Source organism: Citrus clementina, unplaced genomic scaffold (assembly GCF_000493195.1).
Source record: "Citrus clementina cultivar Clemenules unplaced genomic scaffold, Citrus_clementina_v1.0 scaffold_3, whole genome shotgun sequence".
NCBI lineage: Eukaryota > Viridiplantae > Streptophyta > Magnoliopsida > Sapindales > Rutaceae > Citrus > Citrus x clementina.
In genome coordinates, this window is record NW_006262339.1 from 41,557,704 (window position 1) to 41,584,687 (window position 26,984).

At 34.6% G+C, this 26,984-nt stretch overlaps 3 protein-coding genes across 4 annotated transcripts; 1 reads left to right on the forward strand and 2 right to left on the reverse strand.

Moving 5' to 3' along the window:
* Positions 1–6,132: 6,132 nt before the first annotated feature.
* LOC18047444 lies at positions 6,133–14,098 on the reverse strand. Its single transcript, XM_024188343.1, is given in 12 exon segments — positions 6,133–6,630; positions 6,755–7,294; positions 7,712–8,383; positions 9,022–9,510; positions 9,598–9,810; positions 9,982–10,271; positions 10,518–10,657; positions 11,085–11,313; positions 11,417–11,594; positions 11,879–11,907; positions 11,910–12,569; positions 13,730–14,098. Coding segments are annotated over 11 exon segments (3,249 nt in total). The 5' UTR covers positions 12,157–12,569; positions 13,730–14,098; the 3' UTR covers positions 6,133–6,408.
* Positions 14,099–16,662: 2,564 nt separating this feature from the next.
* Positions 16,663–21,501, reverse strand: LOC18047445 (binding partner of ACD11 1). Its single transcript, XM_006443394.2, has 8 exons — positions 21,332–21,501; positions 21,094–21,197; positions 20,566–20,641; positions 18,869–18,940; positions 18,739–18,792; positions 17,869–18,209; positions 17,168–17,291; positions 16,663–17,058 (listed from the first exon to the last, which is right to left on the reverse strand). Exons 1-8 carry the CDS (start codon positions 21,338–21,340, stop codon positions 17,038–17,040), a joined length of 801 nt encoding a protein of 266 aa, XP_006443457.1. The 5' UTR covers positions 21,341–21,501; the 3' UTR covers positions 16,663–17,037.
* Positions 21,502–25,107: 3,606 nt separating this feature from the next.
* LOC18047446 (annexin A3) lies at positions 25,108–26,984 on the forward strand. 2 transcript variants are annotated; one of them, XM_006443395.2, is made up of 4 exons: positions 25,108–25,683; positions 25,915–26,103; positions 26,212–26,301; positions 26,537–26,984. In XM_006443395.2, the coding sequence occupies exons 1-4, from the start codon at positions 25,402–25,404 to the stop codon at positions 26,747–26,749; spliced, it is 774 nt and encodes a 257-aa protein (XP_006443458.1). In that variant the 5' UTR covers positions 25,108–25,401; the 3' UTR covers positions 26,750–26,984. The 2 variants fall into 2 exon arrangements, with proteins under 2 accessions (XP_006443458.1, XP_006443459.1); XM_006443396.2 differs by having other exon boundaries at positions 25,204–25,683; positions 25,885–26,103.

Genomic DNA, 26,984 nt, shown 5'->3' on the forward strand with positions numbered 1-26,984 from the left:
AACCCAAGATTTGATAACATACCTTTGCTTGGCAGCCTTCTCTATTTCAGCAGGGAAAAGCTTGGTGTGAGGAATGAAGCCTGGTCCGAGATCATTTTAAAATCGACAAACAAATTAATTTACATATATACGTAAAAGGATCCAAATCCATGAACCCCTTTTCCTCCTTCCTCAACTATACAAGTAAAAAAAATCTCAAAGAGCTAGCAAGGCAAACCTCACACTCTCATCATTGTACAATCAAAACCTAGAAAGGCATCGAGATTATTATTAAAATGACAATAGATGGAAGAGACACAAGGATCTTGGATCGGGCTTCATTCCAGACCCCTACTTACCTTAATTTCTCAAGAAAACTCTCAAACAATCATATGATTCAAGAAAGCTCGAAAGTGGTCATCGTATCAAGCGCTTACTCTCTATCTTGAAAAGAAAAAAACACACACGCATAAAAGAAATTAATAGTAAATAGAGTGACAATATGATCTTGGATCAAACTTCATTCCAAACACCACTTTTCCTTCTTTCAAAGAACTCTCTTTGGCTAGCTACTAGCTTTTTACATGATTCAACGATCGAATACCCAACAAGGCTGCAGCACTCAAGCACTTACAGCTCTCTCTGCCCCTTTAAAGAGACTCAGACTCACAAATCATTATAATATAAGCAGATATGTAGAAGAGAGACAAAAAAATATGTGTGGGAAGGAAAAGAGAAAATAAACAAACAGATAAATGTAGAAAGCCACATGATAGACAGGTCATTTGTATTGATAAAATAATAAAAAGGTTGGTGGGTTTTGGAGGGATCATATTGTCTTCTTCTAAGGTTAACTTCTTAGTGACTTACTTTTACAGCCTATCTCTGTAGGGAAATTAATAAAGAACTAGCTTTGCACTGAAAATAACGAAGCATGGGAGGAAGGCGACAATATGGGCCTCCACATGGTGCAATTTATAATACTATATTAAAGGGTAATCTTTTTTAATAGTAATTATTTATGACCATTATATGATATTAAAGTAAGGATCACACCAAAAAAAAAAAAAAAAAAAATTGTAACAACATTGAACATATCATCACCACCGAGAAGAAAAGGGATCACCGCCGGAGTGCAGAGCATGTATGAGCACTGAGTCTCCTGTTAGTGTTCTAACTTCTAAAATATATATTGTGGCGCAATATAGTACTTGTATGTCTGTGCGAGAGACAGTAAGAGTATCTATTCTCTGAAGAACATAACGTTGTAAAAAGCATTGCTACTTGAAGAATCCCAATGACATATTCTGCTAGACAGTTTTTTTTTTCCTGCTTCTAGCTTATGTCATTTTCGGAGAGCGAAGGGTCCAAACTACCACCACAGATAAATATAATTTTGCGTGTATATAGTATATGGTTTTCAGGTTTCTTTTTTCTTTTTTTTTTCTTTTTCATGGTACATTGCTGGCGATAATCTTTAGTCTCTAATGTGTTGGGACGTTGTCAATCTCACGTCACCTTAGAATAAATCGTGGACTAAGTACATTAGCTTGAGACAATGCTAAACTTTAGAGTTAGTTTTTGAGTCTTAAATATCTCCTTAGCCTTCTAAATAATGCCCCTATTAACTGAAATTTAGTTTGAAATTTAGAATATACATTTGCTGATTTGAACTTATTTAATATTTGATAGTGACAAAATAAGAACGTTTAGAACATTCTTATTATTTCTCAATTGCTCAAAGGCCACTTTATAGAAGAAATTCAATGACATAAAATGTAAAAAAAAATCATATAAATGAAGAATTTGGCTTCCAATTTTATATGCACCTAATAATATTAATTCTTACTATAGGACATAATATTAATTGGGACTGATTCTTGCTATACGTGCAAGACATAATGATCTTGATTCTTGTTATTTATGCATCACATAATCGTCTTGATTCTTACTATTTGAGTATGTGAAAATGTATTATATTATGATATTGACTCCTATTATACGTACATATGTATATATAGAATGACATCTTTTAATCAAAATATCTCAAGTGTATATGTGGTCAACTTTATCACTAAAATAGATGTACTTGGCAATGTTAACACATAAAATCTCCCCATCTTATAAAAACGTCTACATTCCTTAAGTTTGTTTGCATAGAGTTAATTTGTGGCTCAGATTTGCTCTTGTAAACTTTAGGTGGGTGGCTGCAATGAGTGAAATCACTCCCAAGTGTAATCTGCCTGATTGATCCAAAGTCACCAAATCAATATCATCATATAACATAGTATGAAAAACGTGGAGGATTAAATAGTTTAACAACTACTACAATACATTATATTCTCAAATCTGCTTTAACCTGCCGCCACTAAAAAGGCTACATTAATTGAATTATTGCGAGGTGTATTGTTACCATATAGTTAGCAATTATCAAATGCATTTTAATTACGTAGCAATCAACAAATCTAAGAAAGTGAGGCCTTCTTTGAGGAAGATTGAGGAAAGAACTGTAAATTGCCAGTAATTTGGGGACCAATTAGTGGAATACAGTGATATATTTGGAGATATTTGATTGGCACCCCTCTAAATACCACTTAGCACCCCTCTTTTTTATTAACCCTGTTAAAATATTTAAAAATATTATAAAATTCTTTTAAAACTCCTTAAATGATAAAATTGCCCTTAATTAAAACTTATTAGTATAAACATCCTTCTTTAATTATTTTTTGTCTTTATTATTAAACCTCATTTCAACAATGTAGTTTCTTCTCTCCATCGTAGCCGCCAATAATAAGTTTTTCAATAGAAAATAAGAGGAAAAAACAATCCTTTTAATTTCTAAAATGTTGGATTTTAATCTTAGATACCACCTTCACTAAAGGTTGCTTTAAATCACTATCCCAACCTCATCTGCCTAGTTCTATGTCTTGTTCAATCTATTATTCACTCTATTGTGAGCTTCAGAATCATCAGCTTCACCCTCAAATTCATTCATCTCATTCTTCTTATTCTCCCCTGTGGCATAAAATTCATCCTCGTCATCACTGCTGCTCATGTACTAATAATTTGCCTCTGCCCTTGATGCTCTTGGATCATATTCTTCCTTGGATTTAGATTTCCACATTGCATTTTCAAGATCACTAAACATGTTTCCCGACTCAGAATATTTGTTTGTCATTTTTCTACTAAAATGAGCTTCCACATTTCCCTTCCAACCTTCTTTTTCGCGAGCTCTTCCAAACTTGTCTTGCTTCCCTTTTAAATGAAAATATGTCTTATAAATAATTTTTAAGGCAAAAAAAATTATTGACTTTTGAGGTGGGGGTTTAATTAGAAACTATCCTATTATGTAATTTTAATAAATGTTAAAATTGTAAAATAATTATAAGGGTTTTAAGAGGTATTTGGAGGATGCCAATAATCCTACTCTTGATGATTCAGCCATCAACTCTAATTAGGTAACCAATAATTGACTGTATCTACGATAGGCAATAACTTTAGCATTTCTCTTGTGCAATAATAATACAATATTTTCTTATTCTTTCGTACAAATTAATGTGATATAAAAGTAAAAGAGTAAAGTATCTTAACTAGATTGAAATTTATTTTTCTCTTTAGTTAATCTTAATGATAAGAGTGAATTTATTGATGAAAGCGGAAAAATGTCACTTAGATGGATGGACATTTGGAATAGATAATGTGATAATATTATGATGTTTTATCAATATATTGTTTGACAATATTATAAATGATTAAGTTAAGACCCAAATGTTGGATCCCAAACAATATTCTTTCATTTATATATAGGATAAAAGTAGTGTTTATACATAGAATTTGTACGTTTAGTTTTATTTATTTATGTTTTTAAAACAACACAACGTCTCAACCTAACATATAAATAGTTTGATATTAAAAAAAATGAAAAATTTGCAATTATTTCTCATGAAATAAGAATATTCAAAATATCCCTAAATTTTTGTAAACTTCAATTACCCACATTGATGGGAGTGAATTGATGATTTTTTATTTTTTTTGGTCTTTTTAACAAAAATAGAGATAAACTAAAATTTATAATAATTTAGGAGAATTTTAAAGATTATTATTTCTTGAGAAGATAATGTAAAATTAACCCCACAAGAGCAAAGAGTTACTATTGGATGTCACAAAATATATAAAGAATTAATGTCGTGTACAATAAACCAAGATGCATGCACTGCAGTGGCTAGCAAGGTCATTTCATTTCATCCTCCTTGGAATTTTCTTGAAGGTACAGATATTTGTTGCGGCAATGGAGCTGGCTTTTGTTGACAATTTAGATCAAGGTTGCTACTTGCCACTGACATATTCCTTGGTCCAATTTCCTTTCCCATTTTCATTACTGTTTGAAGCCATTATGACCTACATTAATAATTTGCCACTCACCTTGAGCTACATAAGTACTTTAATTGAGTATAAAGTGAGACAATCGTACCACACTCATCCAATTAAAATAATAATAGAGTAAGGACATCGACACTCTTATAATTTGTTTAAATGATCACATATATATATATATATATATATAAAACTCCTTTCAACCCGTGAGTTTCATTAATTTAGATGGAATTTACAGTAATTTGCTACATTGAGAGCTCGTCCTCAAGAAAATGACCAACAAATTAAGTTCGACATTAGCTGATGAAAATTCATGGATAATATGAGACATATTGACACATCACATATTACATCACGATCAACTCTAAATAATTGAGTCTCTTTTTCATAAACTTGGTTCGTAAACTTTAGCCGTCCCTTCCAACAGTACCCTACTCAATCTTAAGGGTCCACAATATTTCCAATCTTTCTTTCCTTTCCTTTCCTTTTCTCTTCTTTTCTACTCTCACTCACGCCTGCCGTTGATCCTTTGCCTCTCAATGCAAAAGCAAAAGGGCAAAAAATGTAAAGGATCTCATTGTTCACATGATTTTTTTTGACTAATTATCTTTTTTGGTTGAACCAGTTGTAAATTGCAATGCAAAATCTCTGGCTATATGTGTTTTGTTTTGCCTGGTAACCAAGCTATTCTCCTCCCAGTGGGTCCTGCCCACTTTCTCTGTTATTGGGACTTGCATGATTGAATTTAGTTATTTTTTTAAGTGGGTCCAGTGTCCATCAAACCCTACCAGTATGGACACGTCGCCATTATTGCTTTGTACATTTCCCATCAACAAACACATCATGAATCAAACTCTGCCACTTTTTAATTTTCGGTTCACAGACACATAATAAGAGAGAATTGCTTGTCATTATTCTTGCATTTGGACATTAATTTTAATGTACTCGCCTGGATTTTTTTTTATCACGAGAGATTAATGTTTAAGATTATAATTTATATTACATGAGAATATTTATTGATATATTTATAATTAGATATTTATTAGAATAAAAATTTAAAATTTGATCTTCTCAAATATTTAAAAAATATCTATTTCACTCTCATTTAGAGAAAAAAAATTACTTTTATATAATTATTTACATAATTAAAAATTTTTTTTTAATCCCCATAATATTTTTGTGGGGGCTTGAATTACTGTCCTCACGACAGCTCAACCAATCAGCCTTTAGCGGAGTGGTTAACTCGTCCGGAATTAAAAATTCACATAGATTGCATAATCCATTCAATAAAATTATATTTGTTATGTATTATTATATATATACATATCTTTGTTGAATGAATTTATTGTGGACGCATCCTTTTAGGAAAAAATAAATTTCGGTGCCTAATTTCCGTTTTTTTCCTTTTTGTTTTCTCGTGTTCGCGTTCCCTTCAATTTTTCTCAACTCGTGTAAAAAATTTCAGCCTCAGTATTTTTATATTATATATTTCTGAAAAGAGTTGTGACGGCTGAAGCACGAGGGTATGTTCTCTCTTAGTACTTGCCCAATGTCTCAGAATCCACTTTAGGAGGTGGATGCTTAAGCTCAATTACCATTCCCTGGTGCAATGGCATCATTGACCTCATGCCCCTGCTATTCCATGAGCCAGTACATATGAGCTGTTAAGGCATGCATTTACCCAACATCAGAGTAGTCCGAAAATTGACCTATATTTTTCAATCAAAGATTGAAGATTTTTAGAAAGAATCCATAGATATATATATGTAACCACTTATTCTTTATGAAGAAGTTGTGTTTGTGCTAAAAGAACATAATTGATAGTTTGATACATCAAAAGAATTTGAAATCACCAAGGTTTTAGCATCAAGTAAAGAGAGAAGCACCTCTATTGGAAAGATTATTGACTACTACAACTACTCCTACTCCAAAAATGTAAATGTACAAGAAGAAGATCTGTACAGTAAAATTTACAGTACACTACATTTATCAGAACAACCAAGTGACACAGAAGAGCATCAATTGCATCTAATCAAACAAATATCACTTGTTCTTCTAAGACTGGTTTCTAACTATCTTCACACTGCTGTAGAAACGCTTGAGATCCTTCATAGCCTTCTCTTCCATCTGAATTGATCGAATGGATGAGGGTGTTTCAGCCTCCGGTTTGAACCAGCGGTTCATTCCAGGAGAATCTGACGGCGAGCCCTGACTAGGAGCAATGGAGAACCCAGCTGTTCTAGTTTTCGGACTGTGGGATAGACAATGCTGTTTTCCCTGCTTTGACACAAAAGGACGTTACACCAACGTTAAAACGTTACGGGGAGACTGGAGAACTGGAACAAAACTTCAAAAACAATAAGAGCACAAAACTTTAGTACAGAGGTGTAAGTTTTCATGCCTGTTGCATCTGGATGTTCCTAAGAGATGGCCGAGAAAGACTGGGCGGAGTCCCAGAAGCAGCCCAAGGTGGTGTGCTTTTATCTCCATCAGTTGCCTGCTGTGCTCGAGCTGAGACCACAGGAATTGGTTTTGAAGTCATGAAGGAACTCAGTAGGACTTTCCCTTCGCTTCTACCAAAAGAAGGATCTTCAAACTGATCTTTATTTCTGGTTGGCTGGTTAACTTTAATTTTGCTCTGCTCACTCTGAATTTCACGAAGCGAAGCAGATCCTTTTGGAACTTTAGCCCCACCCCAAGCAGGACCCTCACTTCTTGGAGTTGGTGGAGGGGGCAGAGCTATTTCTTTTGGGGTGTCATCAAGAGCACCACTCAGGAACATAGAAAGCCCACCCTTTTTATTCTTATTCTTCTTCTTAGATGTTGTTTGTGGAGAACAATTATTCTTCAGTGAATCTGCATTGTCCTTTTTCTGAACCAAGAAACCAGACTGTTTGGAGTATTCAATGACCACATTTCCTTCAGACATAGCATCTTCCTCCTACAAAAAGTTCAAATTCAAAGAATCAACCAAAGTGAAAATTATTGAAGTAATTCATCACTTATCAACAACAGTGGAACTATGCAGCAATCATTGAGTCACCAGTACAGAAGGCATATAATAGTACAATCATGCAAAAGGACTATAATTCCAACATAAAGCCTCTTCCAAGTAGGAGGGCTGATCTGTTGTACTTAAATTTCCTATACAAATATATATACTGATTTTTTCTAAGACATTTGCCAAACAAAAGAAGCATCATAGGAGACCTTGAGCAGGGCCTCAAAACTAATAGTTTCCACATAAAATGAAAAGTACTCAGTACCACCTGAAAGACATGACAAATTAACTACATCCAGGCATCCACTAAGATTTACGCACCAATTTAAGATCGTCAAAGGCAGAGAGAAGCCTAACCTTTTTCTTGGAAACTTCCGTTATTTCAGTGTCAAAGAAATCCTTTGCAGTATTTGAACCTACTTCTGATACACTAAAATCTGACACTGCTTCCACTTGTGCTGCCTTCTGTTTGCTCTTTTTCTTCTGTTTTTTAGACACCCCAGCCTTTTTATTCCCTCTTCCATCTGGTGAGGCTGCAGATGCTGCTATAGCCTGCGGCAACTCAATTGGAACACCAAGCTCAGCAAGAGACCTCTCAAGAACTGACTTTGTTTGAAGCTTTGCAATTTGCTGCTCATCGAGAATATGCCCATTGCTAAGCTTTACTTCAAGCATTTCAATCTGCTGCAACTTTTTCCGTAAAGCTCGAACCTGTTTGCTTATTTCTTGATTAGCATCAGCTTTTGGTTCGAAAAAGGAGTCCAATCTGTTGTCTCCTTCATTTTTTAGGGTAGATTTTTTCGTATGGTTGTCACGAGTCCTTAGAACCTCATTCTCACTGTCCTCCTCTTCACTATTGATGATAACTGGAAAAGTAGCTGTTGGTGTTGGGAGCCGACGGTAACTCCATGATTCAGATGACCTAAGGTCTAACGACTTCTCAAGGTCAGCAAGAATATCTAGAGATGCACTGGCAAAAGAATGTGATGAGACTGTTAAAATGTAGTCAAGGTTGCGAATAGCAATGTCCTGCACAAAAGTGTAACAATAATTTCAAGGTCAAAAAATCAAATCAATGCAAAACAAAATGTACAGTAGCATTTACAACACCAAAGCAGAAGCAAGGACAAGTTAGATCCTGCACACACCATACTTCCACTTCCCACTGTATAGAAAATGTCTCCTCAATAATGGAACGAGGCGACTGGTACAGAAAATAACCTACTAATTCAGAAGTAATTACATAAAGATTCTCAGATTAAGTACTACATTGATAATTACCCCTGGAGGCCCTAAGTGGATCACTGATGCATCCAGAAGCACAAGAAACTAGTGCTAATGACTGAGCCTTTGCATGGACTAGTACAATGAAAACCTTCATGTGTCTATTAGATCAAGCAAACTCTACATTGTTAAGCAACAATTTCACACCACAACCATGACTCAATAGATTAGATGCTGCACAAAGAATAATTTGGCTGAAGATAATTTAAAGAACGGAATCCCAAGCACAGGCCGTAGTGCTTCAAAAAAAGCATTAAAATTATCAAAGAGTATTGGTTGTCATTTATTATACTAAGAAAAACCACCAGCACAACTAAAATCTTTCTTTTTTTAAAAAAAGAAAGAAACTCTTCCGTCACAAATAACTGTCGTAGAGAGAATACCTCACAATGCTTCTTCAAATCATCTGCTCCAAGTGAATCTGAAATTTCTAGTAGTTGTAAAGCATTCCTTGGCTCCACAAGACATTGTGCCGCAACATTTTCACAAAGGCTTTTCAAGCTTGGCGCTAGCCTGACCCCAGAATCATCTTTATCTATGGCGGACGGCATATTATTAGACTCGTCATTAAACATAAAATCTTCATCAAACTCCTCTAGATCGTTCCGACCATTTAACTTCAGCTTCTGAGGATTCTTTGCCACATTGGGAGGATAGATGGGATGGTAGAGAGATCCAACAATCAATAAATGTGTTTCACCAACTGACACAGAGGTAGCCTTCTTTATACCATGTAACCGGGTAACAAGTGGTGGATTATCCTTAGATTTCTTCCCGTCCCACATGTAAACATCACCTGTAGCTGTAACTGCAGCAGTCCAGTACTTCCCAGCAGAAATGCTGACCACATTCCTTCCACACATTGAATATAGCTACAAAATTGGAAAAATAAACGTAAAGAGTTTCACTCATATGAACGGCACAAGTCCAAGTAAAAACTAAGTTTAGTCAAGGAAAACCTGTTGGCATCTAAGATCAGGATCTGAAGAAGCCCAATAAAATAATGCGCCATCTTCTGTGAGAGCCGTGCTATGGACCATCCCCGCAGCTATAGAGACCACATGAAGCTTTATCTTGCGATGGAACTTCAAAGGTGTACTCCCACTCTTCTTTAAATTTCTAGCAACAATAACACGCTTTGGTGTGACAAGTCGGTGGCCCCATGTATAGACCTGCCATACATCATATGAAAAAGTATTCATTTATCAACCTACAAACAAGGATGCATGATTTCACCAAAGTTAGTGCCAAATGGTAAATTTTAGCCCAAGCAGGAAATAAGGGATAAATAACTCAATGATTGTTGAATGCTGACCAGAACACATAAATGTACTTATATTTACCTCCCCATCAGCTCCTAATACAATTGTGTGATATTTTGCTGCAGCAACTCCCACTAGGTCCTTGCCTTTCAAGGACTCAACCACCCTTGGGGTGTAATTTGATGCTGAATTAGAGGTGCCATAACCGAGTTGACCTTCCCTATTGCAGCCCCAAGTGAAAACTTCGCCAGACTCGGAAACTACAGCAGTATGTTTATTTGCTGCAGCAACAGCAATAATTTTCAACTTGAGAGAACTCACTCTTCGAGGTGTAGGTTGCGTATCCACAGATGTGTAACCAAGTTGACCCTCTGCACGAATATCACAGAAATCAATTCTCAACAATCACAAATGACAACAACTTAACTGACCATTTTTCAATCATATATTTCTTGGCTTTCTATTAAACCCAAATGCATAACTGAAGGCACAATATATCAGCGTCTTTTCTCTTCTGATAACCACATTAGAGGGCAAGTAATTAAGAATTACATCATTTCACAAAGCTGAGCTAAACTTCATGTCATTTACAATGATATTATCATAATCAATTTTACCTCTATTGGATCCCCAAGTGAACACTTCCCCACCCTCTGTAGCAAGAACAGTGTGATGTTTAGCAGCAGCGATTGTCTTCACACGGCGGGACCCCAAACCAGAAGTCACCCGACGTGGAGTTATAACTGCGGCTTGGCCACTGTGAAGAACAACATAAAAATGTGTCTGATCGTTGATATAAAAAATCTTAACAGAAGCCATATACATAAAAGAATAAACACCTAAAGTAAGGAAAAATTGTACAAGATACTGAAGATCAGCATTTTCCTTTTTCATATCCAGCATGATAATTTTATCTCAGGTCTTTGTGGTTATTAAAACATTAGAAAACATGCACAAAAGAAAATTAAATAAAACCATACTTGCTTTTGTATGTATCGTTCAAAATTCAGTTTTGACATTAACTTAAAACCACAGAAATCCAATATAATATTCCAAACTTGTCGACTTTGTCATCAACAAATGTTTTAATGTCTAAGAACTTCGAATGGCAAGAATTCAAAATCAAATGTCAATTTTGAAACATTATCAAGATTTAGTAAAAATGAGGCATCATAAGTTCGTACCTGTGGATATCAAAGTCAGGGTGCCCAAGACGACCCCCTCTCCCATATCCCCAGGTGTACACTTCACCAAGACTGGTAACTGCAACACTATGGAACTTTGCGGCAGAAATCAATTTGATAACAAAGCCATGAAGTGAGTCAACTTTGCATGGCAACTTTTGTAAGTGCGCATTTCCAGTCCCAAGTTGATAGTTTGCTCCACTGCCCCAGCTAAAAACTTCAGTTGCAACTAAATAGACAAAAGAATTCGGGTTATACCATAACAAAATTGCAATCACTTTGCACCAAGAATAAGATCCTCATCAATCATGAAAATACACAGCAGAAGATACCCGAATTATATCCACTTCCAACAACCTGCAACACAGGCCCAGATAGGAGATCAACTGGAGTTCGGGATTTGCAATCCTCCAGTGTAATTGAAGCACCAGACTGTAGGAGGACACTTGCCACTGCAAGATGACCAAAATGTAGAGCCCTGTGAAGGCTACTCCATCCTGATTCTCCATCCTGAAAATGGATAATGAGAAGATCATGAAAACAGTAATGGTACCCAACCTTTAGAATTTTCCACAAAAGAGATTGCAGCACTTTCTGTGACAGTCAAACTCAAATCCCTATCATTACAATAGGCAAAAAACAGTTTTACTAAAAAGAAGCTGAAAACATATGGATGAGATAACCGATGCCAAACATCTTGACGCAGAAACAACCATTCTAAAGTATAAGAACTGAAAGACATCTATTTCAACAAGATCATTAATATAAACTAGGGTTAAGGAAAATTAACAAACCCTAGCATCCGGGTCAGCGCCAGCTGCAAAAGCCTCCTAACAATAGGAACTTGGTTTCTCCAAATTGCACTATGAAGGGGAGTCAGGCCAAATATGTTCCTGGAATTGATGTTACCTCCATTCTTCTTCAGCAGTGCCAATGCTGATTCTACATCAGCCAAAGACCCTTCCCGCACGGCAAGACACAGATCTTTCTGAACTCCACCAGGTGAAGATTTACGAGCAGGTGATTGTAGAGTCTGCTTCTGTCCGTGATGTGAAACTAGCAGCTCCGTCATTGTATATATCAGGATGATAATCAATCAGCAGTCTTTAAGTTCCACAAAGTTTTTACTTAAAAATAAAGACCGACAGCTACTGCTTAAGAATATATATAGCAGTACACCATAATAATGTCAAGAATCAGATTCTCTAACTATATTTTAAGAAGTCAATCCAAGCCAACTACAGACAAACAGCTCTAGCCCCTATAAAGATTGACTCTGTCTAGTCCATGTTACAGGATGTCTTCTCGCCAAGTAATCATGACAGTAGAAAGGGATCCATTTTAATTAGTTTTAATTAAAAAACTGCTATCGCGCCATTAAGATCACAGCCCTTATTTTCAAGGCAAACTAGTTCCAGCAGTCACTCAGAAATCGCAAAGTTCGCAAAACACAGAAAATTCTCCAGTAAACTAGCAAAGAACACGCTGCAGTGAAAGTATCTCTGTCAGTAAAGTATCTCCAGAAAAGAAATTAAACATTTGTCAAATATACCACAAACAAGGGAACACACACTTAAGATCGAAAGGAAAATGGAGAGTATACTCCTAATAAGAAAGTGAAAAAATAAAATAACATAACTAGTGTCTAAAGAGAACAAAATGGGGCTTGTTTCTCCTTCAATGAAAAAAGAAAATGTCCTTTGAATCAAGTGCCCACCATGCAACTAAAAGAAAAAGATTTCTCACTAAAGTTCAAGATTGTAAGATTTCCACCTAGTAATTACTTTCACAGTAAAATATCAATCCCAAGAAATATGCTTGACTGAAGCAAGATTAGGGACTTCAATGATCTTAAAATGTCAAAAAGCATGAACAGACAGAATTTTCCATATAAATCAAATAATTTCTAAATTTAAATAAAGCCATTTCCCTCATACCCACAGCATCACTGAATTGTTAGTTTATTATAAAAGACGAGCCATATAGAAAATTCAGGAATTGCATTTGCATCAAGTAAACTGAAACGGTGATTATAAACATGAATGCAAATAGTCCAATAAAATTATCATGCAAAACAAAGTTGACATTGTAATGATCGCTAATGCTTCACAGAGAACTCAAAGAAACAGAAAGTCTTTGCACAATGTTTGATTACCAACTGAATTTTGATATAAATTATATGAAAGGACGAGCCATAAATGAGTTTGATCACATTCAGCGCCAAGACCCCAAAAGCAGCCAAAAAAAGCTCGGCCAAATATTTAAGAAATATTACTCCTACTTCCATATAAATGAACCCCAAAAGGGAAAATTTACCTGAAAAAAAAAACATTGAATTTCACATTCTAAACCATGAGACTTAAACATCAAAGTAAACTGCACCCACCAAAGAAAATCACAAATTTTAACAAACACCAATCATCCAAATCAAGGATAAAACACGAAGCCACATAAAAATGACGGTTTTTTTTTTTATTTAGTGAAAAATGATAGCTTCAAAACACAACAAACTTATATCAAAACTAACAAATTACCCCGAAAACAAAATAACCTTTGAAAGAAACAATACGAAAGAAGTGAAAATGCAAAATGAAAAAGAAAAAAAACGCAGCAAACCCATTAAAATTGGTAGATTTTTGTATTACCTGATACTTTTCTTTCTGCTTGTTTGAGAGAGAAACGCAAAGAATTTGTACGAACTGAAAAAAAAAAAAAAAGCGAATCCCAAAGAAAATATAAGCAAGTGATTTCTGTTACAAAAGAGAATCGAACTTCGAACCCACCGAGGAATATACCAACCAGGCCAGAGACAAAACAGCACGAGCACAGAGAAACTGAAACTCAATTCAAATCCAAGGGCATTTTGGGTATTTTACAATATTATATGACCAAAATGACCCTGTACTTTTGTTTGTTGGGTTTCGGGGAGTTCGGTTTTTGAGTTGTCTTAGGAACACGTAAACAGATGTTAGCGGACACGTGACGGAAATTTAGGGAAAAAGATGTGACGAGAGAAGATCTGAAACTAGAAATGCGATTAAAAGAAAACTTTTGGTTTTTGATTTTCTTTTTTTCTTTTCTGATGGCTGTTGCCAACTGTTCCACGTCGTTAGGGTCGGGCGTTTGTGGTCGTTTGTTTTCATCTGAGAGGCTATAATGTCGCGCACAATTAATTATAAGGCTTATCATCGATTATAAGTAATTTAAAACTTAAATGTCAATTAGAAAAAAAAAAAGGAATGAGAGAATGACTAAAAAATAAATAATTATTCATTATATTTTTTGTATATTGATTATGCAGCACGCAAGCTTCTAGAAGTATGATCGTTTGGTAAAACCATCCGTTAACGGCATATTCCCTAATTGAACGGTCTAGATTCGGATGGTCCATCGACCTTCATGTACGTCATGTAGTTTGGATTCTATTTAATGCACTGCAATGGCATCGCATATAGTTGAGCGTATGACACGTCAGCCTATGACAATGGAGTGATGACATGTCTTTGCTTCATTGGTCACTTGTGCAAATGGGGCTTGACAAGTCATGAGCGGTAGGCGTTTCTGAACCGAAAAGTCTAAAAAGTGCTTTTGGGCTAAGCACTTTCTATTTTGAGATTGTTCAACTAGATTACAATTTACGCCGCATGTCATAAAATTTCTTGGTAAGAATATTTGCAGGATTCAGCATTTCATGATGTGCGACATTTTTGTGTGATGGTTGATCGAACCATGACGAGGTGAAATGGTGGGTGCTTTCTTGTTAAATTCTTGAAATTGAGGGGTTCAAGTGCATGCTGAAAGAGTGAAAGGCAATCAAATAACATGATTTGGACTTAATTGAAATGTTACTATTTACAACGTATTCTACATTTGGCCCCCTTTGTTTTACAATTTTTTAATTATATAGCCCAGTAAGTTCATTGTTTCTTCATCCTAGCTCGTCGAACCAAAATCTTGGTCTTACCACCGCGCCCATACGCAAGACTTTAATGAATTATGAATCCGAAATCGTTAAAAAGGGATGGTAATGTAGAAAAAGGATTTATCCTCCTAAATGAACTTGATGAGAAATTTCAAATTGGGAAACTGAAATAGCAAGCTATAAAGTACTAAAAAAATAAAAAAATAAAAAAAGAACTAAAAGGTCAAAAATTCAACAATCAGAAAATAAATTAATTAATGTAAATGAATCAAAATCTTAATATATATATATGAAAATATTAACATGCAATAAAGAAAGGGCAGGGGGACGCAGCATCTTGAAAGCAATCGCCAAATTGAAGGGCAATGGCTTCACATGCACAAGTGCACATGTAGCTGAACGTAAAAGCCAAGACTAAATTTTCTTTCTTTCTTTTGGCTTCTTTCACAAAACAAACCTTAATAAACCAGCTCACATCTGACAGTTCCAACCAGGACAAGCAAAAAAAAAAAAAAATTAAGTTGCATTTGGAATCAAGCTATTACTTTTACAATCAGAGTTTTCTTTATTGACAGATCCCAAAGTTTTTGGCAAGTTTGCATATATATATATATATATATTAGCTTATTCTTTGGATTTGTAAATTAAAAGGCTGTCAGCCGATTCTCATAATCCACAAATCTAGATTTGGCAATTTAAGGATTTAGACTGAGCTTTTTCAAGCACAGACCCAAGTCTATTAGAGTAGAAATGTAAGGGTTGGACTTGAATTGGGCCCACTGCAGGCCTAGATTGAACTTGGACTTTTACTTATTTTTTATAATCTTTTTAAAATTATTGTAAACTTAAAATGAATTAATAATAATCAAGTTGTTATAATTAACAATGAAGTAAAGAAAATAAATATTTCAAAAATAAAATAATAACTAAAAAAATGAAACAAATAGAAATTTATAAATTTAATTTTTTTGTATTGTATTCTCTAATTTACGGACTCTGTTAATTTTTAATACTTCAAAAAAATTTAGTATTATAATTTTAAATATTTTGATCTATTATTAATATATAAATTAAAGATTCAAGCTTTCTTTTTTTTCTATTATTTTTTAAATTTGAATTTATTATTTTAATTTACAAATTTATTTATTTTTTAAAATAGAGGGCTTAGGCTAAATCCAGACTTTTTCTCGTAAACCCCCGAGCCAAAACCCGTGGGAATAGAGAAGGCCGGCCCAGACTTTTTTCATCCCTGCACAAATCAAACTCAAAATTATAATACAGAATCATGAAATAGTCATTGGTTAATGTTCAGCTGGGCCGGCATAACTAGCATAGAAAGGCATATTAATATATTCCCCAGCCAAGGCCGAATCTTTGTTTTGTGAAAGAGAATGAAAAGGAACAAGCAGAAACTGCCATGGAACTATCAGAATTGGGATTGTAAAGACTTCGAAAAAAGGACAGCAAATTGCATTGTGAACAAGAAAATGATCACCAACTAGAAAATAATAAATAAACAGTTTCATAGCCAGAGTCCTCAACATATGATAGTGGCTGTTAAACTATATAACTACTATTACCCTCAGAGTGCATTTCAAGAATTAATCACAATTATATAACCAATGGCTTTAGTTTTGCCTTTGTTTGGAACATTTGTACAGTAACAATTTTACAAGCCTTAATCATAGATCAAAAAGGGACTGAAGGAACCAAAAATTGAAATCATCTCATTCTGTCAGTTTTAGTTTCTTAAATGTGACAAAATAACCAACAGGAAGACTTGAACAATAATAATCAAAGAATAGGTAAGAGAGGAAAGACAATTAATAACGATATCACAACTAACCACACATCAAACCAGAGAAAAATACTTATAAGGGAACATTAGACAAGTTTGTCCCATTCTTCTTTACCAAGCCTACAATTCCAAACTGTGGATCCATTTTACCATTTTGATGATTAGCGCAACAGGGTGGATGAATGCATTCATTAACAAGATTCTCTCTTTGGCGCGCACACAAAATTTCTGGTCTACACGGCAATTGGCGATTCCTGCATTTGAGAATGGGCATAATTACACTTAAACTACTATCAAAATCACGGGAAAAAGAAGACGTCAGTATTGATTATAGTAATAATGCTACCAGCAGAAGTAACCAACCTTTGCAGTGAGGTTTGACACAGCTACACTAAACTTTTCTCTAGTTTTTGTACCAGCTACCTGCCCAGCCCTAGCAACTTTACTGAAGGCCCCATTTAGCCAAGCTGTTCCTGCAGTCACATATCTGTGCAGCACAAAAATTGAAACATCAACAACTCTATGGTAATTTCTTTAGCCACTGCATGAAACATTACTTGAACAGCCAACCCAAGTTAGTGATACAGATTGCATAAAGAAAATGCATTCAAGATCAACGGTCAAAAACAATTCCCAGAAAAGCTTATTGTTATTAGAAAGGGAAAAAAAATCACCTAGGTTACATATTATGTTAAATATCACCAAATCATGCGCGTGAATTTTTTAACTTAAATAAGCTGTTAGGTCCTGCAGGAACCTGCTGGAAGAATAAACTAGAAACAGAGCAGGAAAAAACCCAAACTATTAACTTTTTGTAAGGTTGATTATTAAGCAATCAACAGTTTCAGGACTTCGGCTTTGACAACATTTGAATTTTGAATCATCAGTTATATGTTGTTTGTCTCCATATTCAGATATGCAGTAACATAAAAGAAGCTTTTCATAAATGAAATTTCACAAGCATAGCATGATATCTTGATTGGAGGATTACATTGACATAGTTAAGTGACATGCAATTCTGCAAACTATTTATCATCCTCTAGTTTAGGAAGAAGACTCCATACCTGCTGGTTTTGACAGCTGATCCAGTGTCATTTATTTTTCTCTCTGCAGCAAAAATAGCTGCCATAGTTTTATCTGACACATGAAGCCTCTGATCAACAGACTTCACTTTTTCATTAACTACTGAAATTCCAACGGTCAGTTTCTCTGTGAACCCAACTCTGCGGTCAAAGGAAATAACCTTGGCAGATGCATTGGCTGTGAACTGATGTTTCTCATCAAATGCTTTAGCCTTATTCACAGCTTCTTGTCGAATTGCGGAACCTCTTGCAAGCACACTTGTAACAACTTCTTGTGCTCTATTAACATACATTCTTCCACTACTAGAGGGGCTTGTTTTACCCTGATAATAGAGATTGATTAGATTATGAAGATCAACAAAAAGAATCTTTCAAGATGCAAATGATATGAAATGATCTAATGAAATTGCATTGAGTGTTACCAGCATCTGTGGAAGGCTGGCCTCATAACATTGTATGGATCAACAATCACAATCCAATATACAGATGTCAACATTGCCCGCATGTAGGTTTTTGTTATTTTTTTCTTTTTCTTTTTTGAGTGTGTGTGATCATTTATATAAATAAATGAACCATATTCCTTCCTAACAAGTGCTTTCATATTTTGCAGAAGGTTATGATTGGAAAACTCTATTCAATCATTCAGCAGATGCAACTACACATTCCCCAGAAAAATTTTTAAAACAGGACATCAAAGAAATCAAGCTTATCAACAGAATAGTTCTAAAGCTTCTCCAAATCTAATCGTCTATGTAACACCAAAATAATAAATGGAAGTTCATTACATAAAAATACTGCAACTGTTTTGATGTTCTTAAGACCCAGTAAGCTCTAAAGTGGTGATTGTTCTACCTCATTATTTCCAGAAGGAGCTTCAGACACGGCATTGACCACCACAGTTACTTCCTGCATAATTAGCATTAAAGAACATAATTGGCCTCAGAACTTTAAAGAAATTACAAAAACTTGTTCAAAAACTTACCTGCGACTCAGGTTTTGGTACATAGTTTTCAGCTGGCGTTATGCTCACAATCTGATCTACTATTGTTGCTCCCTGAACAGAGTCACAATTTACACTTTTTCAGGAATTTTATCCCGAATATTTATTCACGTGAAAAAAGAAAATATTCCCAACCACATTAATAACCTCTGCAATACAACTATTTCATGTATTCACTAAGGAATTTTTTTCCATTCCAGAAAGGATGGCATTGACATTTCATACTATTTATATGCCTGAAGAGCATACTCTTTCTAGAAATAGGGTTTACAAACACAAACAATAACTAAATAAATTAATCTCCATATTAGTGAAATAAGCCTATTATTAGACTAAAATTTCTGTCATGCTGGTTTCCAAGAAATTTGAAGGCATATAGTTGTTCTATAGAAGACAATAATCAAATAAAACAGGCCAAAATACAAGTTTTTGATGAATAATCATTGACTCAGTAAAATAGGCCAAAATACTAATTGCTATTATCAAAGAATAAATTTACACTCTTAACAATAAACTCCAAAAACTCTCCCTACTTCACTCATTCATACTCGCCAGGAAGTTCACAGACAATTTGGCAGAATAACTTCATGCATCAGAGCGACCACAGACAGAAAACATGTGCTGAATCCAAATCAAACAATTAAAATAACTCAGTTTAATTTCATGAACTGTAATTTCAGGAAAAAATATCAAAATCCATGACAGTTAATATGCAGAGGGACTAATTTCTTAATAAGTTTCCTCCAAGGAAAAGTTTCCTACAGCAACTCAGCAGTGCATAGGCAAGTCCTAGTGAGTGCCTTAACCTTATTCAATCATCAGGGAACATATGGTTAGAATCATTCATCAGGACTTCAGAAGGTAGCTTCTTCTGTTCATAAGAAGCGGACCTCTCACAACTACTAAGTTGATGCTCCATTTAAATGAGGAACTCATGCAAGAAAAATTTAGGGCCAAACAAGTTTTTGAGTGAAATTAGGTTGTTTAGAAATAGAAGCATGGTTTTTAAATATACCTAAAAGAATCTAGTTCATGTTTGTGCATGTCACTTTGAAAGGTACAACAGCCACTTCCTAGTTTAAGTTTACATTTTACCAGTAATCAAATGACGCCACTGATGATCAACTCCTATGTCCAAAATAAGTAAATTATTGTCTGTCGCCCTGTATTAACTTTCTGATAATCTAACCAATTAAAAGAGAAGTTTCTGATGAATTTAAAAAGTGGAGAAGAGGTTTATTTCAATTCTGGAATCACCAAGGTGTTGCCTGTATTTGACCCAAAACTAGGAGCGTGTAATGATATTGACATTTCTTTTTAAATAAACAAGAAGGTGAAGTAGATTTTAATTAAAGCGTTATCTTGCAATTTACTCATTTCAATTTAACTAATCCTGATGACGATGATTGAGCTAATTTTAGGAACAGATACAGCCTGTTATGGCATGCAATAGAAGGCTTCAGTTTAGTGGGTAAAGTCAAAGACAAGCATTCAAGTCATTCTTCCTTTACATTGCTTCAAGTTCATTCCGCAACATAAATAAATCGAATAAACCCACGAGATAATCTGATTTCTCAATGTGTAATAGCTGGAACATATGCACAAGGCAGGAAATAAGTAAACAAGGCAGTTTATTAAAAAAAAGAAAGTAGAATTAATTCTAGATAGGGGATACACACCGATAGTAACAATGCAATTTCAAGAGCTTTAGCATCCTTGAATGTAACAAATGCGGTTTTTGACTGCCCATATTCACTGCATCCACAAAAGGCAAAAAAATAAATAAAACAAAAAATTCGTATTCAATCTCCACTTCCCCAATCCTACTTAATTTCGTACACATGCCATTCAAATGCAAATGTTGCCTTACCCTTTCCACACATGAAACCAAGCTGAAATAAACATATTAAAAGAAAAAAATTAGTATTTATTTGCTGTTTCCCATTTTACCCCATTTCGTGCATATTCTTAGCAACTAATAGAGAATTTAAAGAAAACTTCAATACAGAGTTTAAGAATTAGAATCAATAACTTCACTATTTACCCAAAAAGAAATTCACCGTAGTGTTTATATCATTTTGGGAATGAAAAGAACATAAAACCCAAGATCTAAAAAGCATCATTTTCTTTATTTGTTTTTCGTTTTCCCAGCAAGCAAACACAAAACTAAAAGAGAATTCAGAAGAAAATAAAGATATAACGGGTACCACAGGATCTCAATGCGTTCGATATCTCCGGAGAAAGAGAAGAATTCATGAATCTCTCTCTCGTGGGCTAGATCTGAAACATTCTTTACTTGAACAGTTCTCGTCTGTTATATATTTAAAAAAAAAAAAAAAAAGAAACAAAATAACTCAAGAATCAGTTGTTTAAACATGGAATGGGTAGTGTTGAAATAGCAAGATTAAGGGTTTTGATAGAGAAGAAACTGAGTAAACTACTGACCTGCTGCATTGTTAATAATGGGGTCGAGTTTTTGCTTTTGAAAATTTGTAGTGTTTTGTATGTCTGCGCAGCAATGCGGAGAGAGAGAGAGAGAGAGAATTAAAAGAGCCGACCAGACAGCTTGGAGCTAAGAGAAGGAATGTGAGCACTGAGCAGCAAGGAGAGAGACGCAATGCAGGCGCAGTTTCATAAATGCCCCTAGGTACCCTTTAAAATTGTGGTTTACTAAATTGACTGTTTTACCCTTTCTATTATGTGTAATAAATAAATCTATTTTTATAAAAAAAATTAGATTCCAGAAATTAACATAATTTTAATATGCTGAAAGATTTTTTTGGGTCGGTTTCATCATTTTAATATGCTGAAGGAATACAATCCACTAATAAAAGATAGCTAGATGAGCCTCACAATAAAAAAAAGAAATAGATAAATAAATAAAGAAGCTTTCAACAATTTTTTTTTTATGCTTATACTTATAATGTGAAGAGGTTAAAATAAAAAATAGATTATCGATATAGAAATTTAATTTTAAATAAATTATTTATTAAGTTTAGAGTTGCTTAATATTTATTTTATATTGGCGCGGTATTTTACTTTTAAAATTTAAGTCTAAATAATGATTGACATCATAAATTTTATGACTAATGATATAATATTAAAATCAAATTTTTAAATATGTAATTTATTTTTATTTTTTTGATTTAATTATTAACTCAATGGATAGTTTTCAAATGAAAGTTATGTATGAGCACCATGCTGAAAGACTTCATATTTTTAACTATATTTTTAATGCATTGTTCCTTTTGATTATGTTGTTCGTGCATGATTACAGTAAAATTAATTTTAGTTATCATCATAATAAGAATTGGATCACTCTATATTACGTTAAACGTAACGTACACACACTCACAGCAACAGTAACAAGTCTTATCATTATAACTGTTGCTGTGAGTGCGTGTATGTTATGTTGAACGTAACATAGCAGAAGCCATAAGAATTTAGTATAAAAAAGAATTTGGAGAAAAAAAAAGGTCAATATTCTCACTTGGGGGTGAGGATGCAATTTAAAATTTCATAAATGCGAATAGGGGTAAAATGGTAAATATAAAGTACAAGTGATTTGATTCCTTTCTTGGTCAATATGTGGATATATTTTGAACTTTGAGCGACGACCTTGACCTTTGGTGGACTTGCATGAGTCACGCTTTCTTTTTTCACGTTCTTTTTCATCCGGTTTTGATTTCAAGAAATTATTAACTTAATCAAACTTTTGGCATAATCCCCTCTTCTTTTGACCCGTAATCCCCTCCTTTTGTTTGTATTTGCCTTTGTAATTTTCATGTGCTGGCATTTGTTTATTCTTTTGTTTGTATTTTAATGTGCGAACATTTATTTATTCTTGAATATCGTATAGAATGACACACAGCCCTTTGCATATTTTTGAAGTTTTTTTTTTTTAATTTACTCTCCAACTAACCTTATTTATGGGAAAATAAAATAAAAACTTGTTTCCAACTTAAATTAGCTACAGTTCAGATTTTTATTGTTATTACCTTTAGCGTATGTGGTCATAAATTCAAGTTTTATGAGTTTATTAAAATACTTTCTCTTCTACAAATAGAATAGAAGTAAAATATCACTCACTATATTAGTGGGAGTGATTACCAAGCTAATCTCGGTAAAAAGAAGCCTAGAGAGATATCACCAGAGTACTAGATTCAAGCCAGTCTCTTCTATAAATGTGATAAATGTGGATAGAACCTCTGAGCTGTACTGCAAATTTATATATTTAAATTTTCAATAGACTTAATACCCATTTGTGTGTGGAAAAAGAACTGAATAAATTGAATGGGTTATGGATTAGAACTTAATTAGGGTTCTTCTGATTTTGAATCATTGATCGGGTTCAAGTTCTAACTGGAAATTGCTACAAAGTTTGTCTCTCAACCAAGTCATTAACTAGCTAATGAGGATATTAACCATTAAATAATCAATAAACCTAATTAATACAGTTCCAAATACAATGAAGATGGTCTAACTTTTTCTCTTCGATTGAGTCTTCTGAATAATAGTACACTCTCAGCCGTCTGCACAAGCTGCCCACGCCATCTCCAAATTAATGAATTACCCATTTTATTTTCTCCTCATTGGGGAGGGAGTTTATTGTAAATTTAGGTATGAGATGATTTTCTTCCACTTGAATCTAAATTTATGGGGGTTAATTATGGTTCTTTTTACTATTTTTGTATGCTATCGTGTGTGGTTTTTTTTTTTTTTTATAATTAGATTGGAATTCTCAAGAGTTGATCATATATGGAAAGTTACAAGCTACGGATCTTTTTCAAATAGAGTAAGAATTATCTATGAGTTGGTAAAGTTTATGCTAGTGGTGAAGGGTACTGAAGTAGCTACGGGTTGCCTGCGAAATGTCTAAAATGGAGCTCTAATTTGTGGTAATGTGAAATGTCGGCTGTTCTTTCTTGATAGTTAGTAAAATTGAAATAATTTGTTTTGTTGTATTTTGTAATGAATCTTTTTGTACATGGATCTTCATTTCTATTATAAATTTGGCAGAATCAAATTCCTTTTCACTTATTTAAAACAATAACACACAGAAGCAATCGAACAAAATAAAATTGTTACGGATAACAAGGCAATCAATAATTTGAACACATTTGGATGTTAAAGTTCTTTTAAAATACGAAAAAGAACCCCACAAGAAATGAAGACAAAAGTTGGGAACCGTCCATCCAGCAAGATTTTAAGTTAATAATCTTGATAGATCATAAAATTTTTGTGTTTTAGAAGGTAAAGAGACTCAACAATATATTTATTTTCTTTTTTTCATTTCTTTTTAAATGGTTACAACTTACAACTCAATGATAGTTTAACAAATGACAATTTATTACACAACCTATTGACTTGACCACATAACAACTATACGACATGGGGGTTTTAGGTCATTCTAAAAATATGAAAACTAACTTGATAATTAATTTAAATCTTAGAGACTAAAGGTGCGATTGGGAGTGAGTTACAATAGATTTTAAGTTGCAGTTGTTGTGGAATAAAAGTCTCAGTTGCTACTAAACACCTCAGCAGCTCAATTTTAGTAGTCAAACTGTCACACATCACTCCTAAATGCATCCTAAAACGATCATTTGTGCATTTAATATATCCAATAATACTTATACACAGCGTTTCAGTTTTCATGCCAAGGTTTCCAGACTGAATGAAGGCCAAGAAATGGCACTGAGAATGTCACAAGAAGAGCTGCCCAACCGAATAATGAGTCCGAGCTGCAGAGCAAGCCAGACTGAATTTGGGCCCAGAAGTAGCTAAGCCATCTGTTTTTCTGACCAAAAAGGAATTTCGCAAACAGCTCACTTGCTTGCTTTCCAACTCATCCCTTTGCTTATTTTAGTGTGATTAATTAGTCCATAAGAGGCGAGCAATCCCTTTGCAAAATATGGTTCAAGCCTTCAAGCCATGTGCATCGAAAAGCTGGGATTACTTAAAAAGCTGTGGTGGCCCAAGATTTTGTTTCATCCAACCATTCCAGCCACAAAGTAATTAAAAACAAATATTATCCCAAACATGACAAAAACAGAAAATTTCCATGGAATTGCTTTTATGTGATCTTTCCTTTGTAATGAAATTTTGAGTGGCGAATAGACTTAATGGGATATGAAGTGCTGAGAACAATGCTTGGAAAGTTGGTAAAAGGAAGATGAGTCTTGAGTTTGTTTCGCATCACAGGCCTAGTCTACAAGGAAATGCACAATATCTATGCTACCAAACAAAGTTCACATGGCAAAAGCAAGTACTTTTTTGGATTTTTGTGCTTCACACCTTTGAATCCCACCAGCAACAAGAGCATTTCTGTGTAACAAAACCAATATTCGGCTCTGAAAAAGTAACCCAAAAAAAAAAAGGGATCTGTTCCTTGGCCTGCAAGGCTTGCCTGCATTATTTATTAAGTCAATGAAACTCTCCATACTCCTGAAATGGCTTATAGTCTTTAGCTTCTTCCACTTGGTGGCTTGGAAATTGGGGAGATTTTGAGGCATATGTGCGGTGAAGACTTGCTAAAGAAGAGCAATATGGCTGGATTTTTGCCGAAAAACTGTGCAGCATTGGATGTGTGGATGCTTGGTTCCCATGAGAGGGATGCTGCTGTGGCTAGACAAGCACTTGAAGAAAGTGTTGTTAACTTCAAAGCTTTGATTGAGATTCTTGTGGGAAGGAAATCAAGTCATATTGCCCTAATCAAACAAGCCTATCAGACAAGATATAAAAGGCATCTGGACCAAGATATTGCCAATATTGAGCCTCCCCATCCCTACCAAAAGGTAAGCTTGTTTCAAAAAGCACTTTCAGATAATCAAAATCACTTTTTTGGGGCATTGAGCACTAAAAGTTTGGTTTTTTGGGGAAATGTTTCTCAGAATAAAAGCACCCATAGAACAATACCCTTTTTTTTGCTTAACATAGAGCCTCTTAGTTTGATTTTACGAACGATGATTTTATAGAAAAGATTGGCAATTTGACAGATTCTTGTGGCACTGGCTACATCACACAAGGCACACAATGCAGATGTTAGCCAACATGTTGCCAAATGTGATGCAAAAAGGCTTTATGAAACAGGGGAGGGCAGTCCAGGAGCCGCCGAAAAAGCTGTTGTGCTGGAGATTTTCAGCAAAAGGAGCATCCCACAGATGAAGCTGACATTTTCTTGCTATAAACACATCTATGGACATGACTACACGAAGGTAATTAACATTGTCTTGCCAGCCCTATATGATCCTAATTTACAGACTTTTAACCGTAAAATTGAGATGAAATTTAACAGCTTCTTCCATTATCGGTGCATTTTTCAGTCGCTTAAGAGGGGAAACTCCACGGATTTTGAAGATGCACTAAAAATGGTTGTCAAATGCATTCTAAATCCACCCAACTATTACGCAAAGGTAATAATTATTTAGCCTTGCGGCCTTCTATAATACCATTAACAAAGCGGATGAACATATTTGTATTCTTTTTTTGGGGCCAAAATTCATGCATATCTCTGCTACATTACACTGAAATCCCCTGTATTCGAAATGCCTCAATGATCGTTGCCGGAATTGACCGTAAGTGTTAGGTCTTTTGCACATAAAAAGTTGAAAAATTGGCATCAGTGGTAAACTTATTTCCTGGGTGCAGACACTGTATGCAAGCATCAAGGGGACAAGGGTTGATAAGGCCGCGGTGGCACGTGTGTTGGTGAGCAGAGCTGAGGTCGACATGGATGAGATTCAAAGGATTTTCAAGAAAAAATATGGGATGGAACTGAGAGATGCAATATGTGAGAGCATTCCATCTGGGGATTACAGAGATTTTCTTGTTGCTTTGGCCACAAAAGCAAGTACTGCTTAGTCGATGATTTGAGTACATTATGAAGTCTTGTTTACAATAATCTACATTGGCATATATTTGAGTAGATTAACTAGCAGCACTATGGTGTGATGGAAAGGCAGTGGTGAGACTTGAACCTTTTTTATAAGCATTTCAAAAGTGATGATGTTATCATCAACTGTTTTACTAAATGTCAGTGGCTTCTCCAATATCATGTTGGAAGAAGATGCTACTGTAATTAATGCAAACAAGAATC